This window comes from Rhinichthys klamathensis, unplaced genomic scaffold (genome assembly GCF_029890125.1).
Source record: "Rhinichthys klamathensis goyatoka isolate OS25496 unplaced genomic scaffold, OSU_Roscu_1.1 h1tg000323l_1, whole genome shotgun sequence".
NCBI lineage: Eukaryota > Metazoa > Chordata > Actinopteri > Cypriniformes > Leuciscidae > Rhinichthys > Rhinichthys klamathensis.
In genome coordinates, this window is record NW_026606839.1 from 2,364,991 (window position 1) to 2,387,505 (window position 22,515).

The 22,515-nt window shown below is 36.8% G+C and overlaps 1 protein-coding gene across 2 annotated transcripts; it reads left to right on the forward strand.

Annotated features, from left to right (window-relative positions):
- Positions 1–4: 4 nt before the first annotated feature.
- LOC130105608 (lipoprotein lipase) lies at positions 5–21,984 on the forward strand. 2 transcript variants are annotated; one of them, XM_056271675.1, is made up of 10 exons: positions 5–47; positions 7,759–7,940; positions 8,090–8,269; positions 9,917–10,025; positions 12,240–12,473; positions 16,146–16,388; positions 17,503–17,623; positions 18,332–18,508; positions 21,589–21,696; positions 21,823–21,984. In XM_056271675.1, exons 1-10 carry the CDS (start codon positions 8–10, stop codon positions 21,971–21,973), a joined length of 1,545 nt encoding a protein of 514 aa, XP_056127650.1. In that variant the 5' UTR covers positions 5–7; the 3' UTR covers positions 21,974–21,984. The 2 variants fall into 2 exon arrangements, with proteins under 2 accessions (XP_056127650.1, XP_056127649.1); XM_056271674.1 differs by lacking the exon at positions 5–47 and adding an exon at positions 6,891–7,089.
- The last annotated feature ends 531 nt before the right edge of the window (positions 21,985–22,515 follow it).

Here is a 22,515-nt window from a genome sequence, read left to right on the forward strand (position 1 = left end):
CCAGCTCATGTGGAAGACGATGGTCTCGAGATGCTCAGCTCAGACAGGTGAGGAGATGTAACAGCTGCCGAGTCTTAAAAACTGTCCATAATCAAATGATAGCATTTTTAAAAGCCTAGTGCAACACAAAACACAACAACTGTGGCAATCCTGCAGGAATGAGTGACAGATCGGATGCAAGAGTCTCATGAGAAACTCGGATAATGAAACATCTTATTGCTTCGAGGACTAGTAACCCTATACATAAATAATAACTATAAAGTTTGGGGACACTATGATGTTTTGAAAAAAAATCATACTTTTTTATGCAAGGCTGCATTAAATTGATCAAAAGTGACGTTAAAGACATTTATAATGTTACAAAAGAGTCTATTTCAAATAAATGCTGTTCTTTTGAACTTTCTATTAATCAAAAAATACATCTAGGTTTCCACAAAAATATGAAGCAGCACAACTTTTTTTAACATTGATAATAAACAGAAATGTTTGCATGTTAGATCTGCATATTAGAGTGATTTCTGAAGGATCATGTGACACTGAAGACTGGAGTAATGATGCTAAATATTCAGCTTTGATCACACGAATAAATTACATTTTAACATATATTCACATAGCTACAGCTATTTTAAATTGTAATAAAATTTCACAATTTTTACTGTATTTTTGATCAAATAAATGCAGCCTTGATGAGCAGAAAAGACTTATTTCAAAAAACGTTTAAAAATGGCACCAACCACAAACTTATCAATGATAGATGTGTTGAGTTTTAACTTTATTGTCGTCCATGCAGCTTTAAGAAACTATGTTTTACTGCCTGCTGTTAGTGTCGAATGGCCAAAAGGTTTTCTTGATTTCAGAAATTGCAAGAAGAGTTAAAACTGCAGTGGAGAGAGAGAGAGAGAGAGAGAGAGAGAGAGAGAGAGAGAGAGAGAGAGAGAGAGAGAGAGAGAGAGAGAGAGAGAGAGAGAGAGAGAGAGAGAGTGGGAGGGAGAGAGAGAGAGAGAGAGAGACTATGACTTTAAGATCACTTCATTTACAAAAACATTAAAGATATACAAATTTTAGTAAAAAAAAAAAGCTTTTAAAACCAACAAGAATGAGAGCAATGGCATTAAAATAAAACAACAACAGTCTCAAGACATGAAATAGCATCTTAGAAATGCAAAATACTTGTTTCTAAAAAAAAAAAAAAAAAAAAAAAAAAAAAAAAAAAAAAAAAAGAGAGAGAGACATCCTTCAAAGAGAGAGAGAGAGAGAGAGAGAGAGAGAGAGAGAGAGAGAGAGAGAGAGAGAGAGAGAGAGAGAGTAGTTGTATCACTGAAAGGGAAAAGGATCCTCCCACAGGAAGTGCATTCACTCTCCTCATCCCCTTTTATGGTAAAAACACCCCAAAAAGCATGCGGGCACCTTGGGAATAGACCGATTTGATAGTGTGAGTCAAGAGCATAGCTGAGGTCCTGAGAATGAAGCCCGAGACCGGCAGCAAACACTTCTGCAAGCAGCTTCTACACTATAGAAATACACAAACCAAAACCATAAAAAACTGAAACTGAAATAAAAAATAAAATAAAACCCAGAGATATATTTATTAAAAAAGGGTAATTGTAGTTAATAAGCTAAAACTAAAAACATTAATAACATTTTTGTTACTTGAAATAAAGTAAACTGAAATAAAATAAAATATATAAAAATTAACTTTATTTGTCAAGGAAGCATTTCTCATTTTCATTTAGTGTAACTTGATGTACTAAAATAACTTGAATTAAAACAAATAAAAATTTGAAAAGCCCACAATAGATTTACTAAAACTTCAAGTAAAATGAAAAAACAATCATCATCATCATCAAAAAAAAAATGTTTTATGTTATACTAGATTCTGTTGAAATGACTTGTACATCCAAGTTGATTATACATGCAGTGCACATACAGTTGCTGAACTGTTGCTTCTGTCCAAATAATAATTTTCTGTCACTTATAATATAAAACACACTACAGAATCATCAGCTCCGTAGGTTATGACAGGTTCATCTGACACTTGAATCCAAATGAACTATCATTTAAACTCTACCAGCTGTTAGTTGAGCTGCAAGAACTCTAATATAAGTAGTATATGTGTTGCTGTACATGCAACAGCTCCTTATTATATCCGTGAGCTCACGAGCTTCCATCGGTCCCGGAGGAGCCTCGGATCCGTCCTCATCCTTCAGACACAGTCACGATTAAAGTTCAAGGGTGTTTGTGCTTCTCCGTCGCTGCTTCAAGGCTGTGGAACAACTTGTGCAGTATTAATAACATATTCAGAATGCAAGACTCATTTATTCTGGACTCGATGTTCATTAGGAAGCTCATTTCTAGCTTTAAGTTTGAAAAAGCAGGAATATGTGGAACTAGACTACTGTTCAAAAGTTTGGGCTCAGTGAGAATATTTTAAAGAAATAAAGCGTTTTATTGAGCAAGAATCCATTCAATTGATCAAAAGTGTCAATAAATGCATTTATAATGCTATAAAGATTGCATTTCCTACAAATGTTGTTCTTTTGAACTTTCTGTTCATCAAACAATCCTGAAAAAAGTATCAAAAATATGAAGCCGCAAATGAACTGTTTTCAACATTGATAATACTCATAAATGTTTCTTGAGCATCAAATCATCATATTAGAGTGATTTCTGAAGGATCATGTGACACTGAAGACTGGAGTAATGATGCTGAAAATTCAGCTTTAATCACAGGAATAAATTTGACTATATTCACATAGAAAACATCTGTTTTAAATTGTAATAATATCTCATAATATTAGTGAATTTATTATTTTTTATCAAATAAATGCAGACTTCTTTCGAAACTTCTTTTCAAACCCTAAACGTATGACTGAAAAGCTCTTTTCATAATTTCCTCTGACAAAAATATCAAATCCATGATCATCATAGTTTCCACCAATATTGTTAATTTGTTACCGGCGTTAAAAAAAAAACAGACCGATTTATAACTTTAGAACTATAAAAGTATGATGATTTTACAACTGCAGAAACTCAGTGTTTTGACAGACTCTTTGGTTAGCGTGGTCATTTTTTGAGAGTTTCTAATAATAATAATAATAAATCCAGCTGTTTTATGAGGATCAGAATGAGTCTGCGACCTCAGGGACATGCGATCTCTCTCGGTCCTCCTCCAGGAACGCCTGAATCCTGCACTCTTCCTCCTGCTTTAGATGCTTTGGAGAGATCATGACCTGAGATGTTTTATAGCCCTTGTAAGGGGTTTTGAGTTGGCAGAAGTCAGCGTGAGCATTGTGATCCTGCCGTAGACCGTGAGTCACTCCTTCTGAACGCCACATGAGTTCATATTACATGAGCGTGTCAGATATGATAGTAATGTCTGATTGCTGATGTCTTCAGCCAAACACATCCGACCTCTAGGACTTTCACTGTAAAAAGAGCTGAATGTATTTCACAATACCAGTATGAGACTGAGATATTATCTTAAATGAAGCTTGTACAAGTTTAACCCCTGAAGACACATTTTTGGGGCACCTGACTCTCATGTATTTCTTTTTGTTTATCATTTTAAAGAGGAGAACTTTATAAGAGCTCATATTATGCTTGATGTTGTTTTTGGGCTCTACTAGAACAGGTTTTCCTGCTTGAATGTTGATTATTTTCCTCATATTCTCCATTGTTGCGGCTCCTCTCTTCCCAGTCTGTCAGTAACGCTCTGTTTACTTCCTGTCTCTATGAAGCCCCTCCTTCTGAAAAGCACACTGTGCTCTGATTGGTCGGCTGGAGCAGTGTGTTGTGATTGGTCAAGCACTTCGAGTGTGTTTGGGAAGCCATACAGGCAAATCCAAATCCAATAGTTTCTTTAGAAAGTGTAACTTGGATGTTTTAAACATACAAATTTAATTTTGTCTACTACATCTAACATAACAAGTTTTAGCCATTTAAATTTCTGATAGATAAAAAAATACAGAAAAAAAGACCAGTCCATGTCAACATGAAATCAAAATCACCCTATTTGCTTTCTTAATACATTATTTTCCAGGTTTTATTGCGATTAGTGTTTCAAAACGGAAACCCAGATCATTTTGATTATCTTCTTTTCAAATAATATACCAGAAAAATGGAGATAAAATAGAGTTTCAGTCTGGATTGCTACATTTATTTATGTGAAGAAGTGAGATGAAATGTCAAAGTCATAAACATCTCCTACTGAAACAGGGAAAACTAAATTAATTCCAGCAGCTCAGAGTCACATTTCATCATATTCCACTTATTATTATGGCATAAAAATGCTGGCATCAAGAACATATTGGCCAATAGTTTAAAACCGCTGATCATACAGTGCATTAGTTCACACTGTTAAAGGAACAGTTCATGCATTGTCAACTTTTACTTTTAGTTTTAATAGAAAAGCCTCCGCAAACTTTTCTTTTGTGCTCCAGAAAAATAGTATTATTGTTCTGAAACAATTTAAATGATGACAGGACCTTCATCTTTCCCTTTAAAAGTCTGTAATTTAGTAATACAATATACAAATATTTAAAAAATATCTTAAATAAATAAAAGACACTGTAATGGGCAGTGATATTATAATATCATTGAGATAATATACTAGTTTTATTAATATTTTGAATTAGTCTTCTGCTGTCATTACTCATTTTCATTTTATAAACCTAAAGTTTAAATTAGTAGAGTTTGATTATCAATGAACTAACAAAAACATATATTCAATTCATAGAGATGACACATAAAAAAAAAACAGATTTCATGCAATATGTTAAACTTCACAGCTCATAGTCATGCATAAATTACCTTTTCCTAAATAAGAGGTCAAAAGTGATATTCTAGGTGACCCTGGTGAGGAATGATTGGTCATCGCTGATTGACAGCTGCCCTCTAGCGGTGAGATCTGGAGTAACACACTCTTCAACGACACGTGACTCTCAAAACCTCAGGCATCATAGAAGAGGAGTGCTTTATCTTGGCAACAGGGGGCGCTATAGTACGTAAAGAAAATCTGAAGTAGTATTTGACTTATTGGGTGCGTATTTGCTTATAATGTTTGAATCTGAATGATTATCATATTCATATCCCACGATGATCCTTCAAGGCACATGATCTGCAGCTTCAGGAAACACAGACAGACACAATGATGCACTAACAGAGACTTTTTTTAAAAACGTTTTTTTATATAAGATCACATTAAAACAACATTCATCTTGCCTAGTTTTGCATAGACTGTCTCTCAGTTGTGGTATCATTTTCAGCATATAGCCAACAATTTTCCCAGTCATTATTAGTTTTTGCAAAAGTTAATGTACCGGAATGTGAACACTGTGTTCTTAAAGCTGTTATGATTATGTTTTATCAATGAAATATGACACTGCGGGTTACAGAGACGTTTGATTTAAAGGATTCTCTGCTGGTGAGACCGATGAAACCCAGTGAACCTGTTTTACTAGTGAAGGACCTCTTGTTAAAATAAACACATACTGTAAGAAAAAAGAAAAGATTGTTCAAAGTTGTACGTTAGAGGATGTTTATTGTCTTGTATACTTTAAAATTTCATGTTTATTATAGCGTGTTACTTAGTGTTCCTGAGTAATTCATTGTGAGGTTTACTAGCAATTTCTGAGTCATTTCCCCCCCAATTTCATATTGCATTTTGTGCTGCGTTTTGAATGGATTTCACTGCATTAGATAGAAAGATATAAATGCAAATGATACAAAATATAAGAAATGTCATTTATTGTAAATAAAAATAGCACAAACACTCTTAAAAATGTTCTATATTGTTCTTGAATCACTTTTATAGAACTCTTTATGGTTCTATATAATGAGAAAGGTCTTAATATTTTTATGTGTAATGGGTTATTTCAGTTTTTCTAGTGATAAAGTGTTTGCGAGCTGTTTAATTCATAAAATTAAAAATGTATTAAAACAAAATTAATTAATTGAAACTATATCCCATGATGGGAATCCCTAAAAGGTTCTTATTACCACAATGTTGTGGTAATATTCAGCTTTTATCATATAATTGACAGCTGCATAAACCGAAGGAGGACCGAAGATCACAGAGAATAACAATGATATTATAAAGATGGTCTCCTTCTTCTCAGAGATTAAAGACCCGAGTAAAAAAGACCATCATGCTAAATGAGAATATTATAATCAGCAAAACAAACAATAAATTAAAGCCCTTCACAAATATTTATACTTCAATATTGCTTTAGTTTTGACCCCATTATATAGGCCAATCATTTCATATTATACACCAACGATTCCTTGCCAACAAATCACAAATGAATGCTAACTGGATCAACTGAAATAGCATTACTTTATGCTTTAACAAAAGTGAAATAAAGAAAATAAACTGATGAAATCAGATCAAATTATGTCTGAAGTTTGTTTTTCTGCTTAGTAATAAAGAATTCAACCGATTGCATAAAATTCAGATATAAACAATACAATCAGATATATAATATATAAGTCAATAATTCATTAGTCTACTACTTCATATTAAGTCATACATATAAAAGACATCTATGTAGTCTAATGGAAATATATATAAAGCCATCCTTTTTTTAAATATTTAGGCCCTATCACAAAAAAAAGTGAGACGAGAGAAAGTGTATCAAGAAGCTTTTGCATAACTAGCGTTTAGCATCACAACATTTGAATCGTCTGGCTAAACACAAAGACTAAAGCAGTTGTTTACGTTAGGCTTGTGATTGACAGCTAGTTGAATGTAAATCACACGCATTTGATTTGCTAATAGAGCCCCACTTTGAGAATGTTGGCCACGCCCCCCGCTCACTTTCACCCAATTGCTGAAGAGAACGAAAAAACACGCATTGTGTGTATAAATGCCGTGAGCAGCAGCAGGTTCACAGTTAAATAACACGAGGACGATACGTTGGCTCTTTACATTGGGATCATCAACTGAACTTTATTTATATATACTGTACTGCAAAATTGAAATTATTTATTTGTTCTGTACTATGGGAAAAGAAAGTTTATGGCTGCTGGTAATCGGATTTTCTCTTATTGCAAGCGAACCAATTTTCAACTCTACTGAAGAAGTATTTACTAGTAAGTTTTTCACTTTCAAAATAACGTAGATACTAATCAGTTTACATGTGTATTGTACATTTGTGCAGAAAATCAGATTCACAAACACACACACACACACGCACGCACACAGACAGACACGCGCTCACACGCACACACATACACGCACACAGACAGAGACACACACACACACACACACACTCTCTCTCTCTCTCTCTCTCTCTCTCTCACACACACACACACACACACACACTCTCTTCTGTTTTTGCAATAAGAATGTGTTGCAAGTAACTGCAATTAGATAAACCTTAATCTTAAACATTTGGAACAGGTGCATGTATACTGTATGTGAAAGTGATTAAGGCACTGGTCCAGGATCAGTGTGGTTCTGCTCTACTTAATCTGGTTATTGCATATACCCTGATCCTGGATCAGCAAGTTCAGCTTTATTTGATTTCCACAATGCACATTGTTCCTAAGCAGCTGTATAGAGAATAGTGGCTTACAAGCCCCAGTAATCACAGCAAAGCCAAAAGTTGTGAGGAAAAAAGAAACCGTGAAAAAAAAACAAATACTTTGGAGAGACCCATTCTCCTCTGCCTTTCACATATAATGCTACAATAAAAGCCAAAATAACCTACAAAACATTTATAATCCAAGGCACATGAGATGATGAATGTATGATGTTAGTTTCAGGGAACTCCACTGAGCAGACAGTGGACTACAGTGACATCGAGTCCAAGTTCTCCATCAGGAGTGCAGAATTCCCCGACGAGGATCTTTGCTATCTTGTCCCAGGAGAACGGGACTCTGTTTCGGACTGCAACTTCAAAAATGACTCCCAAACCTTCCTTATTATCCACGGATGGTCGGTGAGTCGCTGATGCTTTTTTGTCAGACAGAAAACACATGCAGATGCTGGCATAATTTAAGACTGAAATGTCCTTTTTACTTCTTTTTTCCCCTATGAACCCTATGAATAATCACACACACACACACACACACACACTGTTGAATGTAGGTCGCAGGTCTGTTTGAGAGCTGGGTCTATAAGCTTGTGACGGCTCTGTTTGATCGTGAACCCAGTGCTAATGTCGTTGTTGTGGACTGGCTGGATCGGGCCAACGAACACTACCCCAGATCAGCAGAGAACACGGGCCTGGTGGGCGCAGACGTGGCCAAGTTCATCGACTGGCTGGAGGTATGCAGAGAAACACGTGCTCAGGATTGTTGCTGTAGCATTTCTGTACTGACAGTCAGCTGAATGTTACCTCACTGAGCAAATCTTACAAAAACTTAAATGAGTCAGATCTATCTATCTATCTATCTATCTATCTATCTATCTATCTATCTATCTATCTATCTATCTATCTATCTATCTATCTATCTATCTATCTATCTATCTATCTATCTATCTATCTGTCTGTCTGTCTGTCTGTCTGTCTGTCTGTCTATCTGTCTGTCTATCTGTCTGTCTGTCTGTCTGTCTGTCTGTCTGTCTGTCTGTCTGTCTGTCTATCTATCTGTCTGTCTGTCTGTCTATCTATCTGTCTGTCTATTTATCTGTCTGTCTGTCTGTCTATTTATCTGTCTGTCTGTCTGTCTGTCTATTTATCTGTCTGTCTGTCTGTCTGTCTATTTATCTGTCTGTCTGTCTGTCTGTCTGTCTGTCTGTCTGTCTGTCTGTCTGTCTGTCTATCTATCTATCTATCTATCTATCTATCTATCTATCTATCTATCTATCTATCTATCTATCTATCTATCTATCTGTCTGTCTGTCTGTCTGTCTGTCTGTCTGTCTGTCTGTCTGTCTGTCTGTCTGTCTGTCTGTCTGTCTGTCTGTCTGTCTATTTATCTGTCTGTCTATTTATCTGTCTGTCTGTCTGTCTATTTATCTGTCTGTCTGTCTGTCTATCTATCTATCTATCTGTCTGTCTATCTATCTGTCTGTCTGTCTATCTATCTGTCTGTCTATTTATCTGTCTGTCTGTCTATTTATCTGTCTGTCTGTCTGTCTGTCTATTTATCTGTCTGTCTGTCTGTCTGCCTATCTGCCTGTCTGTCTATCTATCTGTATATCTGTCTGTCTATCTTTCTTTCTGTCTGTCTGTCTGTCTGTCTGTCTGTCTGTCTGTCTGTCTGTCTGTCTGTCTGTCTGTCTGTCTGTCTGTCTGTCTGTCTGTCTGTCTGTCTGTCTGTCTGTCTATCTATCTATCTATCTATCTATCTATCTATCTATCTATCTATCTATCTATCTATCTATCTATCTATCTATCTATCTATCTATCTATCTATCTATCTATCTATCTATCTGTCTATCTTTCTGTCTGTCTATCCATCTATCCATCTATCCATCTCTATTACAAATTTGAAATAAATAAAAATTAAGAATTAACTAGAACAAAAACTAAAACAGAAATAAAAAAAGAAATAAAATGCCGAAAGCATAAAATAGCAGAATTAGTAAAAATTAGACCAAAATTAAAACTAAAATATTAAAATTAAAATACAAAAATAAAAGCTTATTCAAAATATTAATAAAAACTCTACATTTATAAAATGCATAAATAATACTAAAATAACTGATCCCCCAAATTATCTTTACAATGCAGAAAATATTGATAATCCTAAAAGGCTTTTTTCTTTTTCTCTTTTTTTTTTAATGGCATATTGCAGTGTTTATTAAAATCGATTTCACTCGTCACAACAGTGAAACAAAGACGATTGGAACTTCCGCTTCATGTCGACTTTAAGCAAACTATAATTTCTCATTTTATGACCCAGACATGTTGTCTACAGGCTTCATGAGATTAAGTGTGTGTGTGTGTGTGTGTGTGTGTGTGTAAAGGAGCTGGACTACCCGCTGGAGAAAGTGCATCTTCTAGGCTACAGTCTCGGTGCACATGTGGCAGGAGTCGCAGGAAACCTCACCAACAACAAAGTCAACAGAATTACAGGTATGAAGCCCTTCATTTAATAGTGTGTATTACACGGCTCTGTGGAATACTTGATTCTGATTGGTCAATCGCGCCATCCAGCGGTATGTTATTTCCCTGATAACATCCACTGAAAACAGAAACACAGGCTCATCCGGGTCACTGAAGTCAGCACTATATGCTTGTCATGATCCGTGCTGTGTTCCAGTCCACTTTTAGACACTCACTTGCGAACTTACGCCATTTTGAAGTGCGTCACTTCGTGAAGTGGACGAGGGAAGTTTATATGGACAGACGCTCGTTCTCTCGATTTTGACCGAGGGAGCGAGTCTACTTCATATGTACACTTCAGGCAGCAACATATACCACAATGCAACACGATTGTGACGTCACCGCAGATCTCGTCTAATCACCACCACCACAAACAACTCTATGATATATTAATTATGATTTTTTAAAATTTAAAACAACCAAGCGTGCCGCACAAGCCCTGAGAAGTGAAGCCAAAACGTCTCGATCGCCCCCCCGGTGGCCGGTCCTAGTATAGGTCATAAACCCCGCCTCCCCGTGTTACTCAACAGCACGTGAGACCAACTAAACAATTAAATTACACTTCAAATATCGTTTTTCCAAAGATGGTTTCTGTCATTTGCTGTCGTTTTTATCACGCTGATATGTTCAAGTGTCTGGTTTTAAAATAAGTTTGTTTTTAGTTAGTTACGTGATGCTATAAAAACGATGGTGTAACGTCATGATTGACAGCTGTGATTGAAAAAGTCCCGAAAAAAAAGTCCATTGGTGCTGACATAGGCCACTTAAAAAAAGTGCAGGGAGAGTGCATAGAGAGCCTAAGCCCCTCCCCTCCGCTTCCGGCTCATGGGACCTTATTTCGGAAAAAATCTGTATGGTAGTCAATGGCGAGAGACAACTTATCTTTTCATTCCGTCTGAACTGTGCCCTGAATTACACATATGATGTTTGTCAATTTAATAGATAATTCTGAAAGTCAAGAAAGTCGCAGTTTGTCATGAAACAGAAGAGTAACATTTAGTTTTATGTGAAAATCGCTCAATGAACTACATCTCCCGGGAAGCGAAACAACGAGCGAGATCCGCTGCTCGTGTGTGTGCAGTCTGGTACAAAACACTCAGGCGTGACGGCGTAACGTTACGATTATAACGGAAGACTATAGAAACACTGACAGACGTTAGCTTCAGTAAAGTTAGCTTCACTCATTGAGAGAAAATGTGCCTTTGGGGTTTGTAGTCTTTGTAATTACGTATTTTCACAGTCTTATACCTCAACAGTTTCACATCAAACTGCGACTTTCTTGACTTTAAAATGTATCTTTTAAATTGACAAACATCATATGTGTAATTCAGGGCACAATTCAAACGAGATCAAAATATTTGTTGTCTCTCGCCATTGACTACCATACAATATTTTTCCGAAATAAGGTCCCATGGTGGTCGACCGGAAGGGGAGGGGTGTATACCTGTATACTCATATGTATACTCTGTCTGTCTCTAGCCTATCAGTCAATGTGTTGTGTAAATTTAAATGTAAGCCTAAATAGCCTATAACTAATCAAATCGCACTATGTCATTATATCACCAAAATCCGCTATCTCAAAATCAAACTCCTCTCACAAAAACCCACGAGGTCAATATGCGTTGATTTCACTTTTATACAGATGTGCGATTGTGTGGTCTGTTCTTCCCGACCGTCAATCAAACGCTGATTCGGCGGATCACACCTGATGAAACACTTAGTGAAACATTTTGAGGCTTCGTTTGGCCATAGACACGTGACATGGGTGTTTTGAATCACGCTTCGGATCAGTGTTTCGAAACATCTGCGCTTTGGGATCTCGCAAAGCTTCGGAACGACTGTTTCGTGTCAGCCATCCCTACCATCCAGTATCGTGGACTCGCTCTCTCGTTTCATTCAAATGCAGCTTTGTGACTATTGTTTTGTACACTGTTAGATTGTAAGATATGAACCGGTATGATTTTAAAACTGAAATCAATATCTCATAAAAACTTAAAACCTGTCGAGGTTTATTCTGAGATAACAACCGGCTGGATGTACATTATCCCTTACATCTGCTCTTTTTCTGTCCCATGAGGAACTTTATCAGATGTTTGTTAGTCATCCCCTATGATTCCTTCATAATATTGGACAGGAATGAGCCTAAAGTGTAGAGTTTGCTGCTGTTTTCTCATGGTTTTGCAGGTCTCGACCCAGCGGGCCCCAGCTTTGAGAATGCAGAGAGTCTGAGGCGTCTGTCACCGGATGACGCCTCGTTTGTGGACGTCCTGCACACAAACACCAGAGGCTCACCGGACCTCAGCATCGGCATCCAGAGACCCGTGGGTCACGTGGACATCTACCCCAACGGTGGCACTTTCCAGCCCGGCTGCACCATCCAGAACACCATGAAGCTCATCGCCACCTACGGCATATACAGTATGCTCTGTTCACTTAGTGTCATTTCTATACTATTCAACATCTGAATCAAAAAAAGTTCATCAAAGTTGTCCTGAGACAAGAACTTGTTTTAGTTTAGGTTTTAGTAATTTGTCATTTTTATTAGTTTTTTTTTTTTTAAAGGTGCTCTATGTAACTTTTCTACTAAAATGAATCCTTTTTTTATTGCCTGTGTGTGAAGGGGTTGTAATCACACATTAAAATGATCCACTTGTCGAGTTTTGCTATTACGTCTGAAGGCCAGTATTCCTATTTCTATGTGAAGTCTCCGGGTCGGATTTACCGCGAAATCCAACGGATGTGACGTGCATGCGCGCTCCCGAGCCTCTCTCCTTATATACAGTCTATTGTAGACCAGTGGTTCTCAACCTTTTTTGGGCCAGCGCCCCCTATCCAATATCCAGGTCCCCGACCGCCCCCCACCCCCAAACTAATGAGCGAGCAGGAACGAGTAACAGATGAAATAAGTACAAAATTGTCATTTATTAATACAATCGAACTATACTCCACAGCGATTAATCCAAAAAACAAGCTATAAACTGCATTGAATAGCAATAGCAGTGTTTCTCACAGGATTTTTGGTAAATCTGTGGTGGGTGAACCTCGGGCCTTCTAGGGGGGTTCGGGGGGCAAGCCCCCCGTAAGAAAAATGTGTGCATTTTAATGTTAAATGCATCAATCTGGTGCACTTTGAGAGTTCAAAATTAAAAGCTCCAACCCATATTCAGTGTGCAAATTAAACAAAGAAAAATTCAAACCTCTTTTAGTTGTGTTTGTCTACATTACACTACTACATAATAATAGTTATATTATATTAATCCCATGACATAAATAGCCATATATTATAAAACAAATGCACTGAAAAATAAAGGACAGTCATTAAAGCGGTAATGTTTGCACGTAGGTTTTATTAGCATTTAGGAGAGTATTGCAAGAAGCTGCTTACATTAACCTTACTTAAAAATAAATATACAATCATGATTTTTCATGAAAAATTATGTTAAAATTGTAGGCCTAAAATACCTTGGTATCAGGTATAATTAATACAATTACAATTAATTTGGTTTGTCGTGATTAATTTGTTTTCATAATCAGTAAAAAGAAAAATCTTCTAACAAGAATAAACACACGAACAATTCAATTATTATTGTATTATTAATTGTTTTTATATCTTGAAACTAACGTTACCCAAGCAGCGTTTCGCTCTCAGATGTGATGGCGGAATGAATAGCCTACATTACCAAAATGTGATTGCAGAATATATTTAAATATTAATATAATATAAAAATTATCCATCAAATTGTCATTTTCAAATTGAGTTAACAATAATGCCTGACCAGTAAATTACTTGGTGAACAAAGAAAACATTTTGGCATTAGGCATTGGAATTAGTTAATGCCTAAAAAATTTAAAGTTTTACCTTATAAATAGAATTTAGTTTAATTTTGAAATTCGTCGCCGGAGTAAATGGGAACATGATTTATTGAAAATATTTGAAAAAATAGAAGTGTTTCAATACTTAAGTCAATACTTTTTAATGGCATGTCAACTTTCCATTCCTCCGCTGCGTGACTCTAGCCAGCGCTGGATTGTTGTCAGCGCGAAACACATGTTTGAGCGCGTGAATGCAGATTCTAGCCAGCGCTGGATTCTAGTCAGAGCGCTGGTCTATAACTGGAAAAATAATATAGTCGTTGCAAAAGTAACGATACATAGCTTAGGCTACATGTACATTAAACTGGAAGAAGAATCACAACAAGCGTGTCGGTGAGAACACTCATTTAAACAGCATTCACACCCGAACTTGACTGCACATTATATTTTTGACATTATTGATACTGCTTTCAATCGTAATGCAATAGAAATGAACACAAAAAACCTGCTAGTATACTGACGGTGGACTTGCGGTCAGGAGTAGGCTAGAACGGCCGCGGACGAATGATTTTCTTTTTTTTATTTGAGCGCTGCTAACGTTTTCTTTCACGCGCACCATAGACGTGCGCGCACACACAATATGACATCACAATCTACGCATATGTTTTACAACATAATTTAACATATATGGTCCTAACACTTTTTTAATAGCCCACTTAAAGTGTTTATTACAAATAAATTACTAAATGCTTAAAATGAATCACAGTAAATGAACACAAATTTCCGTTACTCGTGAACGCCCCCCATTAACACCTGAACGCCCCCCTTTCAAGACTCTTGCGTCTAACGCCCCCCGTTGTTCTCTGAACGCCCCCTGGGGGGCGGTACCGCCCCCGTTGAGAACCACTATTGTAGACGGTCAGGGAGTTACGTCCTGTTAAAGGCGCACGTTTTTCGGCTTATATCTCAGTCAATCTTTGATCAATATTCCCAAGACTCTAATCGTTCGTAGTGCTGGACGGGGCCTTTCGAACGAGCCCACCCCCGAGGTCCAACTCGCCCGGCTCCCCGAGTTATAGCCGTTCGAAATCGGGGGTCCCAGCGAACGGCGATCCGATAGGGGGCATCCCCGAGGCCCGCCACTCTAGCGTTCGGGCAAGAGTTCCCCTGGGACCTCCTCCCCCGAATTTGAGCTCTCTGGGTCTTTGCGTTCCAGAGATACGAGCGATTTTCTTCTGAGATCGTGACGTCACCGGCGTCCGCAATTTTGCAGCGCGCCCGATGGTTTTCTGCTAATATCTCCGCGAAAATACCACCAAAAACTATGGAACTTATATGGTTCTTTTCAGCTCGACTAGATGGTCCCAACGAGCTCGGTGCTCGCCGAATCCGTCTAGTATTCGCCGAGATGTTTGCGTAATAGACGGTATTGTCTATGAGTTCGAGCACGAGCGCTCTTGTAAAATTTGGTTGCAATCTGAAACATCACCACTAGAGGCCGCTAAAAGTTACATAGAGCACCTTTAAATTTAGCTTCAATTTATTTATTTCCATTTTAGTCATTTGAATTTTTCATTTAATATTTATGTTTTATTCCAGCTTTGTTTAAATTTCTGAAAATAATTTAACAGTTTTAGTTAACAATAACAACACTGTTAGTAAAATATGAACATTATTATTATCAGTTTTATTTGTGTCATTTATATTTTTTTTATATTTCTGTAATTTAATATTTTACACTGTTAGTAAAATGCTAACTCTAATCTGTGGTTTTGTCATTTTAATTAGTTCTTTCTATTTCTATTAAGCTTTGGTTTATTTATTTCAGTTCTAGTAATTTAGTAATTATTTTTTTCAGTTAACATAATTTTTTATCTCAACTTATTTCAGGCAACTTTTTCAATCTAATATTTATATTTTATTTTATTTCAGCTGTGTTTCAGTTACCGAATATGGTTTTTAATAGTTTTAGTTGACAAAAACAGCACTGTTATTAAAATGCTATTAAAATTAATTTTGTGCTTTTGTCATTTTATAATTTTTTTATATTTCTTTTTAGCCAAAATTTCTTTCTAATTTTCTAATAAATTAAAATTAAAATTTCATAACCTAAAATTATTTTTTATGGTTTTAGTTACAAATAACAACACTGTTAGTAAAATGCTTTCTCCATTTAAAATAAATTCCTATGTACAGTGAACATTAAGCCGTTAGGTACCATCAGCTTGTTTTTCCTCTAAACATTTGACCTCTCCCCTTCCCTTTGACCTTTGTCAGACATGGACCAGATAGTCAAATGTTCCCACGAGCGCTCTATTCACCTGTTCATCGACTCGCTGGTGAACCGGGCGCACCAGAGCTGGGCGTTTCGCTGCAGCTCCAGAGACTCCTTCAACAAGGGACTGTGTCTGAGCTGCCGCAAGAACCGCTGCAACAAACTCGGGTACAACGTCAACAAGATCCGCAGCAGCAGGAGCGCAAAGATGTACCTCAAAACCCGGGACATGATGCCGTATAAGGGTGAGCAACCATAGCTATTACAAATCTACTGGCCAAAAGTGATGGAAAATTGACACGTTATTCAAATTACTTTTTTATTATTATTTATTTAAAAAAAATTTAAAAGATTTTGTAAGCATATTATGGAAGCTTGTTTCCGCCACAGAGTGAAAAATAAAAAAGGTAATTGCGACTTATCTCACAATCCTGACTTTTTTTCTCCCAATTGCGAGTTTACATCTCGCAATTCTGACTTTATTTCTCAGAATTGCGTGATATAAAGTCAGAAATGCGTGATATAAAGTCGCAATTGTGTGTTGTAGAGTCAGAATTGTGAGATATAAACTATTCTGAGGGGAAAAAAGTCTTTTTTTTTCCTTGAATTGAGCTCATTACTCGCAATTGCGAGTTTATATCTCACAATTCTGAGAAAAGATGTCAGAATTTCGAGATATAAACTCGCAATTATGTGTTATAAAGTCAGAATTGCGAGATGTAAACTCGCAATTGTGGGAAAAAAAATCAGAATTGTGAGATAAAAAGTCTCAATTCTGTCTTTTTTTTCTCGCAATTGCGACTTTATTTCTAAGAATTGCGACTTTTTTCTCAGAATTTCTCCGAAAAAGTCGCAATTATTTATTTATTTTCAGTGGCGGAAACAAGCTTCCATAGCATATTGCAAAGTTGTGCATGGAGTCGATTGTTTTATTTGTGATAATAACGCAATGAAACATGCCAAATTGTGCCGACATCATTTTTGGCCAGGCTGTCATTCAAAGAAATTATGAACGCATGCAAAAACAAAATATTTATAACTGATTATATTGTAGTCAATGTATGCTTTTTCCTGTGAGCTTCTTGTTTTTCTATGCATTTTTTTATTTGCCAAATAATTTTATCAGAAATACTTTAACCAAGTTTAGTGTTTTTTTTTCTTCCCTCATATTTAAATAATATCAAATATTTCTCATATTTTGAAGGAAATGCATCACTTTTGGCCAACACTGTACATCTAGTACCTCTCTATACAAGTACTAACCAGATACAGCTGCACATAATGACATTTTTAAACTTATGAATTGAATCTTGTGATTTTTTTTTTTATATTCCTCCTCTCTCTCTCGTTCTCTTGCAGTGTTTCATTACCAGATTAAGCTGCATCTTTTCAGCGATAAAAACATGACTTTGCTGGAGCAGCCAATGAAAGTGTCTCTGTTCGGGACGACCGATGAAAGCGATGACATCTCCGTCATTGTGTGAGTTAACTTATTTTAAAATACTTTTTGTTTTCAGTGGCTCCAAAATTATTTGGACACTTGCATGACACAATGATTCAAGGTCAAATATATAAAATATATAAATGTATATAGCACCTTAAAACAACATGAATGCTGACCAAGGTGCTGCACAACAGACATTACAAAATATCATCATACAATAAGATTTAAATAATAATAAAATATATCAGAAGAATAGATTTATTCCATCAAAACATCATCAAGCCAATAAAACAATTAAAACTAAAAGTGCAATCTAATTAAGAATAAGCCTGAGAAAAATATGTTTTAAGAGATGATTTAAATATAGTTAGAGTTGGGGACGATCTAATGGAAAAACATAAGGAATTCCACCGCTTTGGACCAAGAACTGAGAAAGCCCTGGATTTAAGTCCAAATTGTGTAATAATCAATAATAGCTGGGTGGAGGATCTGAGCTTTCTCTCCGGAGAGTAGAAATGGAGAAGATCTGAAATATAAGTGGCGGCAAGACCATGAAGCGCTTTAAATACAAACACTAAAACCTTAAAATCAACTCTGAATTGAACCAGTAACCAATGAAGGGATGCTAACACATGTGTGATATGTTCCCTTTTTTTTGTCACTATTTGTTTTTTTACAAAATATAAAAGCAATTTTAAACAGGGTCACTGAAATATGAACATATGTCCTGTAATTTGCACCCAGGCCCAGCCTGACCAGCAACAGCACCATCTCCTTCCTGGTGACGTCCGATAAAGACATCGGAGAGCTCCTGATGCTGAACATCCACTGGGAGAAGGACTCGTATCTCTACGGCTTCTTCAGCACCAATCAGTTCACCATTCGCAGAATGAGGATTAAATCTGGAGAAACACAGTCCAAGTGAGTCATTTCAGCTTCATAGAGCCACTATATATTGTCACGTTCGGTTTTGAGTTTTGTCAGTTATGGTCATGTTTCCTGGTTTGTCATGTGATTTCTAAACAACGAATTCCACTGTAGTCGAGCGAGTTAAGAACCCATGTGCAGTTTATTAAATCCAACATGAACGAATACAAAACAAAGACTTGACTCAAACATGAGCAGGCTTAACAAACCATATTTTACATAAATCAATACACGACAAGAGACAATGGAAACATGAGGCCTATATATATATATATATATATACTGAGACTAATGACTAACAAGGGACACCTGTGCACAATCAAACAATGAACCAATGAGAACACAGGAAACATCACTAGACCAACCAATGAGAACACACACACACACACATCCTAAATCAGCATGTTATAATGATTTCTGAAGGATCATGTGACTGAAGACTGGAGTAATGATGCTGAAAATTCAGCTTTGATCACAGCAATATTTACATTTTGACATATATTCACATAGAAAATGGCTTTTTTAAATTGTAATCTCACAATATTACTGTTTTTACTGTATTTAATCAAATAAATGCAGCATTGGTGAGCAAACGTGATTTTAATAAGAGACAAACATTTAAAAAAATCTTACCAACCACTTTTGAATTGCATTGTAAATACAGTAGCCAAAAGTGATGTCTGGAGGGAATATTTGTTTTTAATAACATAAGTTTGATTAAACCATTAAATTAGATTTTTTTTTTTTTTTTTTTTTTATATGAGGGAAGAACAAACCACTAAACTTTTTTTTTTTTTTTAGGTATTTATCTGAGAAAATTACTTGGCAAAAAAAGCTACAATTTTTATTTTACTTGCTACAGAAAAGCAAAAAAGCTCAGGAAAAAGCATGCATTTACTACAACATAATCAGATATTAATATTTTGTTGATTCTCTTGTTTTTGCGTGCGTTTATAATTATGTGTTCATAAAGCCTGGCGAAAAATTATGTCAGCACAATTTGGCATGTTTTATTGTGTTTAATATCACAAATAAAACAATCGACTCCAAGCACAACTACGCAATATATGATTAGAAAATATTTAACAGATTTTTAATAATATTTGGATAAAGGTTGACGATGTAATCTCATAACTGCAAAACATACAGCAGGTTATTGTAGTGAAAGTAAGACAAAAACTGATTATTAATAAATTAAACAAAATAATTAAAGTCCCCCTGTAGTCAATTTTATCCCTTAAAGCTCATCTTTGATCTCCAAAATGACATTTAAAGGTCCCCTATTATGCCCCTTTTCACAAGATGTAAAATAAGTCTCTGATGTCCCCAGAGTGTGTATGTGAAGTTTTAGCTCAAAATACCCAACAGATAATTTTTTACAGCATGTTTAAATTGTCACTTTTTGGGGCTCAGATAAACGCGCTGTTTTAGTGTGTGCCCTTTAAATGCAAATAAGCTGCTGCTGCCGGCACAGGGGGCGGAGCTTCATGAGCTCGCGCTCAGTCTCTCAGGACAATTTCATCTCACAGAATGATGATAATAATATCAGAAACTCTCCCGGAGTCGGACAATAATGCCTACAGAGTCAGAGTGCTGTATAGAGATGGAACAGGTATAGTTTAGTAGTTTAATTACGGTTATAACGTATTTGTCATCTGCTTGTAGGCCTATGCATCCACTATTAATAGCCTAACGTTACAAGTCTGCTGTTTCGGACCAGGTCCGAATGATGATACTGATTTAATAAAGTTTATTGTACATATCACAAAAGATGAAGCGTCAGTTTTACTTCAGAAAATCACCGTAAGAGCTGAGTAAACACCGTAAGATATAAGAAGTGCGCAAGTACATAAACAAATTTCGGTAGAGTTGAGGGAAATTTTTCTTTAAAAACAAAATAATTCCACCTCGTCTTCAGCGGCTGCCTCAGATTTCGAGAGTAAATAGAGAGAGAGAGCTATGTGGATTAATACATCCAGCCCAGGGACGGATTTTGACTTGTAAAGGCCCTGGGGCCAGGTATCTCCAAATCCCTCCCAGTGCGATTATAAAATCTCGCAAGGGCTGCAATTTTTTTTCGGTTTTTAATAAATATAATGCACAGTGTTGACGCTGCCAAATCTCGCGCATCGTGTTGACACTGTTCTCCGTTTTTTGTTTAAGAGGCCTTGTGTAGGCTATGAGACAGGTATATTACAGCATTAATAAACATTTGTTTTCATTGTTAATGGGTTTTCTGAACCAAACTGGATTGCGCGGCCTTAAACCCCAGGGGCCCCCCGGGCTTCTGGTAGTCAAGGGCCCCTGGGCACTGGCCCCATAGGCCCGGTCAGTAATCCATCCATGATCCAGCCACACAACACCTACAACGCTTGGGAGACATTCTTGTCAGTGCAGCAGCTGTGAACTCGATCAGGGCGGGTCTATGTTAGAACGGCAGTGTCTGTCAACACTCGTGGGCGGGGCCTGTGCTTAGTGACGTCACTAAAACAGCGTTCTGAAAACAGGTCGTTGGGAGACACGCCTGATGATTTATGGGGATTAATAAAAAAGGAGTGGATTTTTTATCACTATTGGGAGGTTGTGTACACACACTGCCAACACACATTTATGTCCAAACAGCATGCAAAAGTGAATTTTGCATAATATGGGACCTTTAAACATTTTTTTTTCTTGGAAAAAAAGTATTAATGCCTTAAAACAGCTTGAATGTAACTCGACACCCTTGTCTCATGTAGTATGCGCGGTTCTATGAATATGCAAATGAGCCCTGCCTCCACTCACTCACTCAGAGATCCACTGGTTGACGATCACACGTTGATCTGATTGGTTACAAGGTCGTTTGTGACGTCAGAAACACCAGCGATTTCAAACCGTGTTTTTGAGACTGTCTTTGGTTCACTGCAGTTTTAAGCAGAAAATACTCAGCAATGCTGTCGACTTATGAATTTACACATGGTTTGTCTTTAAAGCATATTAAAAACACCACATAGACATAATCAACATTAAAAGCTTGATTTTCACCACAGGTGGTCTTTAAAGCAAAAAAAAATCTTTTTTCTTTTGTTTTGAAGGGTAATGTTCAGACCCAAAGATGGAGAGTTTGGTTCCCTCATTCAGGGTGGAGAGCCAGTTTTGTTTGTGAAGTCCAGCGAGACGCAGCAGAGCAGGAGAGAGGAGAGGTAAAGTCGACTTTACTTTCACTGAAAGTTAGATATCAGGCCATATATATATATATATATATATATATACTAAACCTTCTGTCTCTCTCTCTCTCTCTCTCTCTCTCTCCACTTATGGGTTTTCAGGAAGCACAGACTGAAACATCACGGAAGCTTCTTCAAACAGGGCGTCAATGAAGCAACCGCAGTTATGAGAAAAGAACCGGCGTCACTTCATAATGAATCAACAGAGGTCATCATGACAGAAACAACCACGAATATAAACACGACTTTATGAGTCAACAGATACCACTTTTCCACCAAAGCATTTTGAGAGCCGGTTCGGAGCCGGTGCCTACTTGCGAACCAGTTCTTTGTGTTTGACAGCCAAAGAACCGGTTCTCGGCCAGGAAAATTGGTTTTCATGCTTTCATGCTTGCTTCGGGCTAAGACGTATGGCGACGTACACGGTGACATAACGACGTCATTCGCTGGGCTCTCTAGTCAGTGGAAAAACAAACAGGTTCTGAGAAAGTTTGCAAGTTGAACCAACTTTGAACCAGCACCAGTTCCGAACCAGTTCTTTTTTTTTTGGTGGAAATGAGATAACCGAGAACTTAATGGAGCTATATGTAGAATACAGAAACTCTTGTTATTAGCGACACCAGTGGCCGTTAAGGTGAACTGCAGCAGCTCTTACTCACAATCGTAGTAAAGCACAAAAGACTGAATGTGATTTCAAGGCCCTGATATATTTTCTTAGAAGTAAATAGAAGTTCAGAATACCTTTGCAGCGATAAACGAACATCCAGATGCCGTTGACGCTGCTGAGAGCGATGT

Excerpts from the sequence above, each read along its gene's own strand:
- LOC130105608 (XM_056271674.1), top strand. The coding sequence starts at position 6,999 with ATGGGAAAAGAAAGTTTATGGCTGCTGGTAATCGGATTTTCTCTTATT. Across the intron at positions 7,090-7,758 it reads TACTGAAGAAGTATTTACTA|TTTCAGGGAACTCCACTGAG; the intron begins GTAAGTTTTTCA and ends GTATGATGTTAG. Across the intron at positions 16,389-17,502 it reads GGACATGATGCCGTATAAGG|TGTTTCATTACCAGATTAAG; the intron begins GTGAGCAACCAT and ends GTTCTCTTGCAG.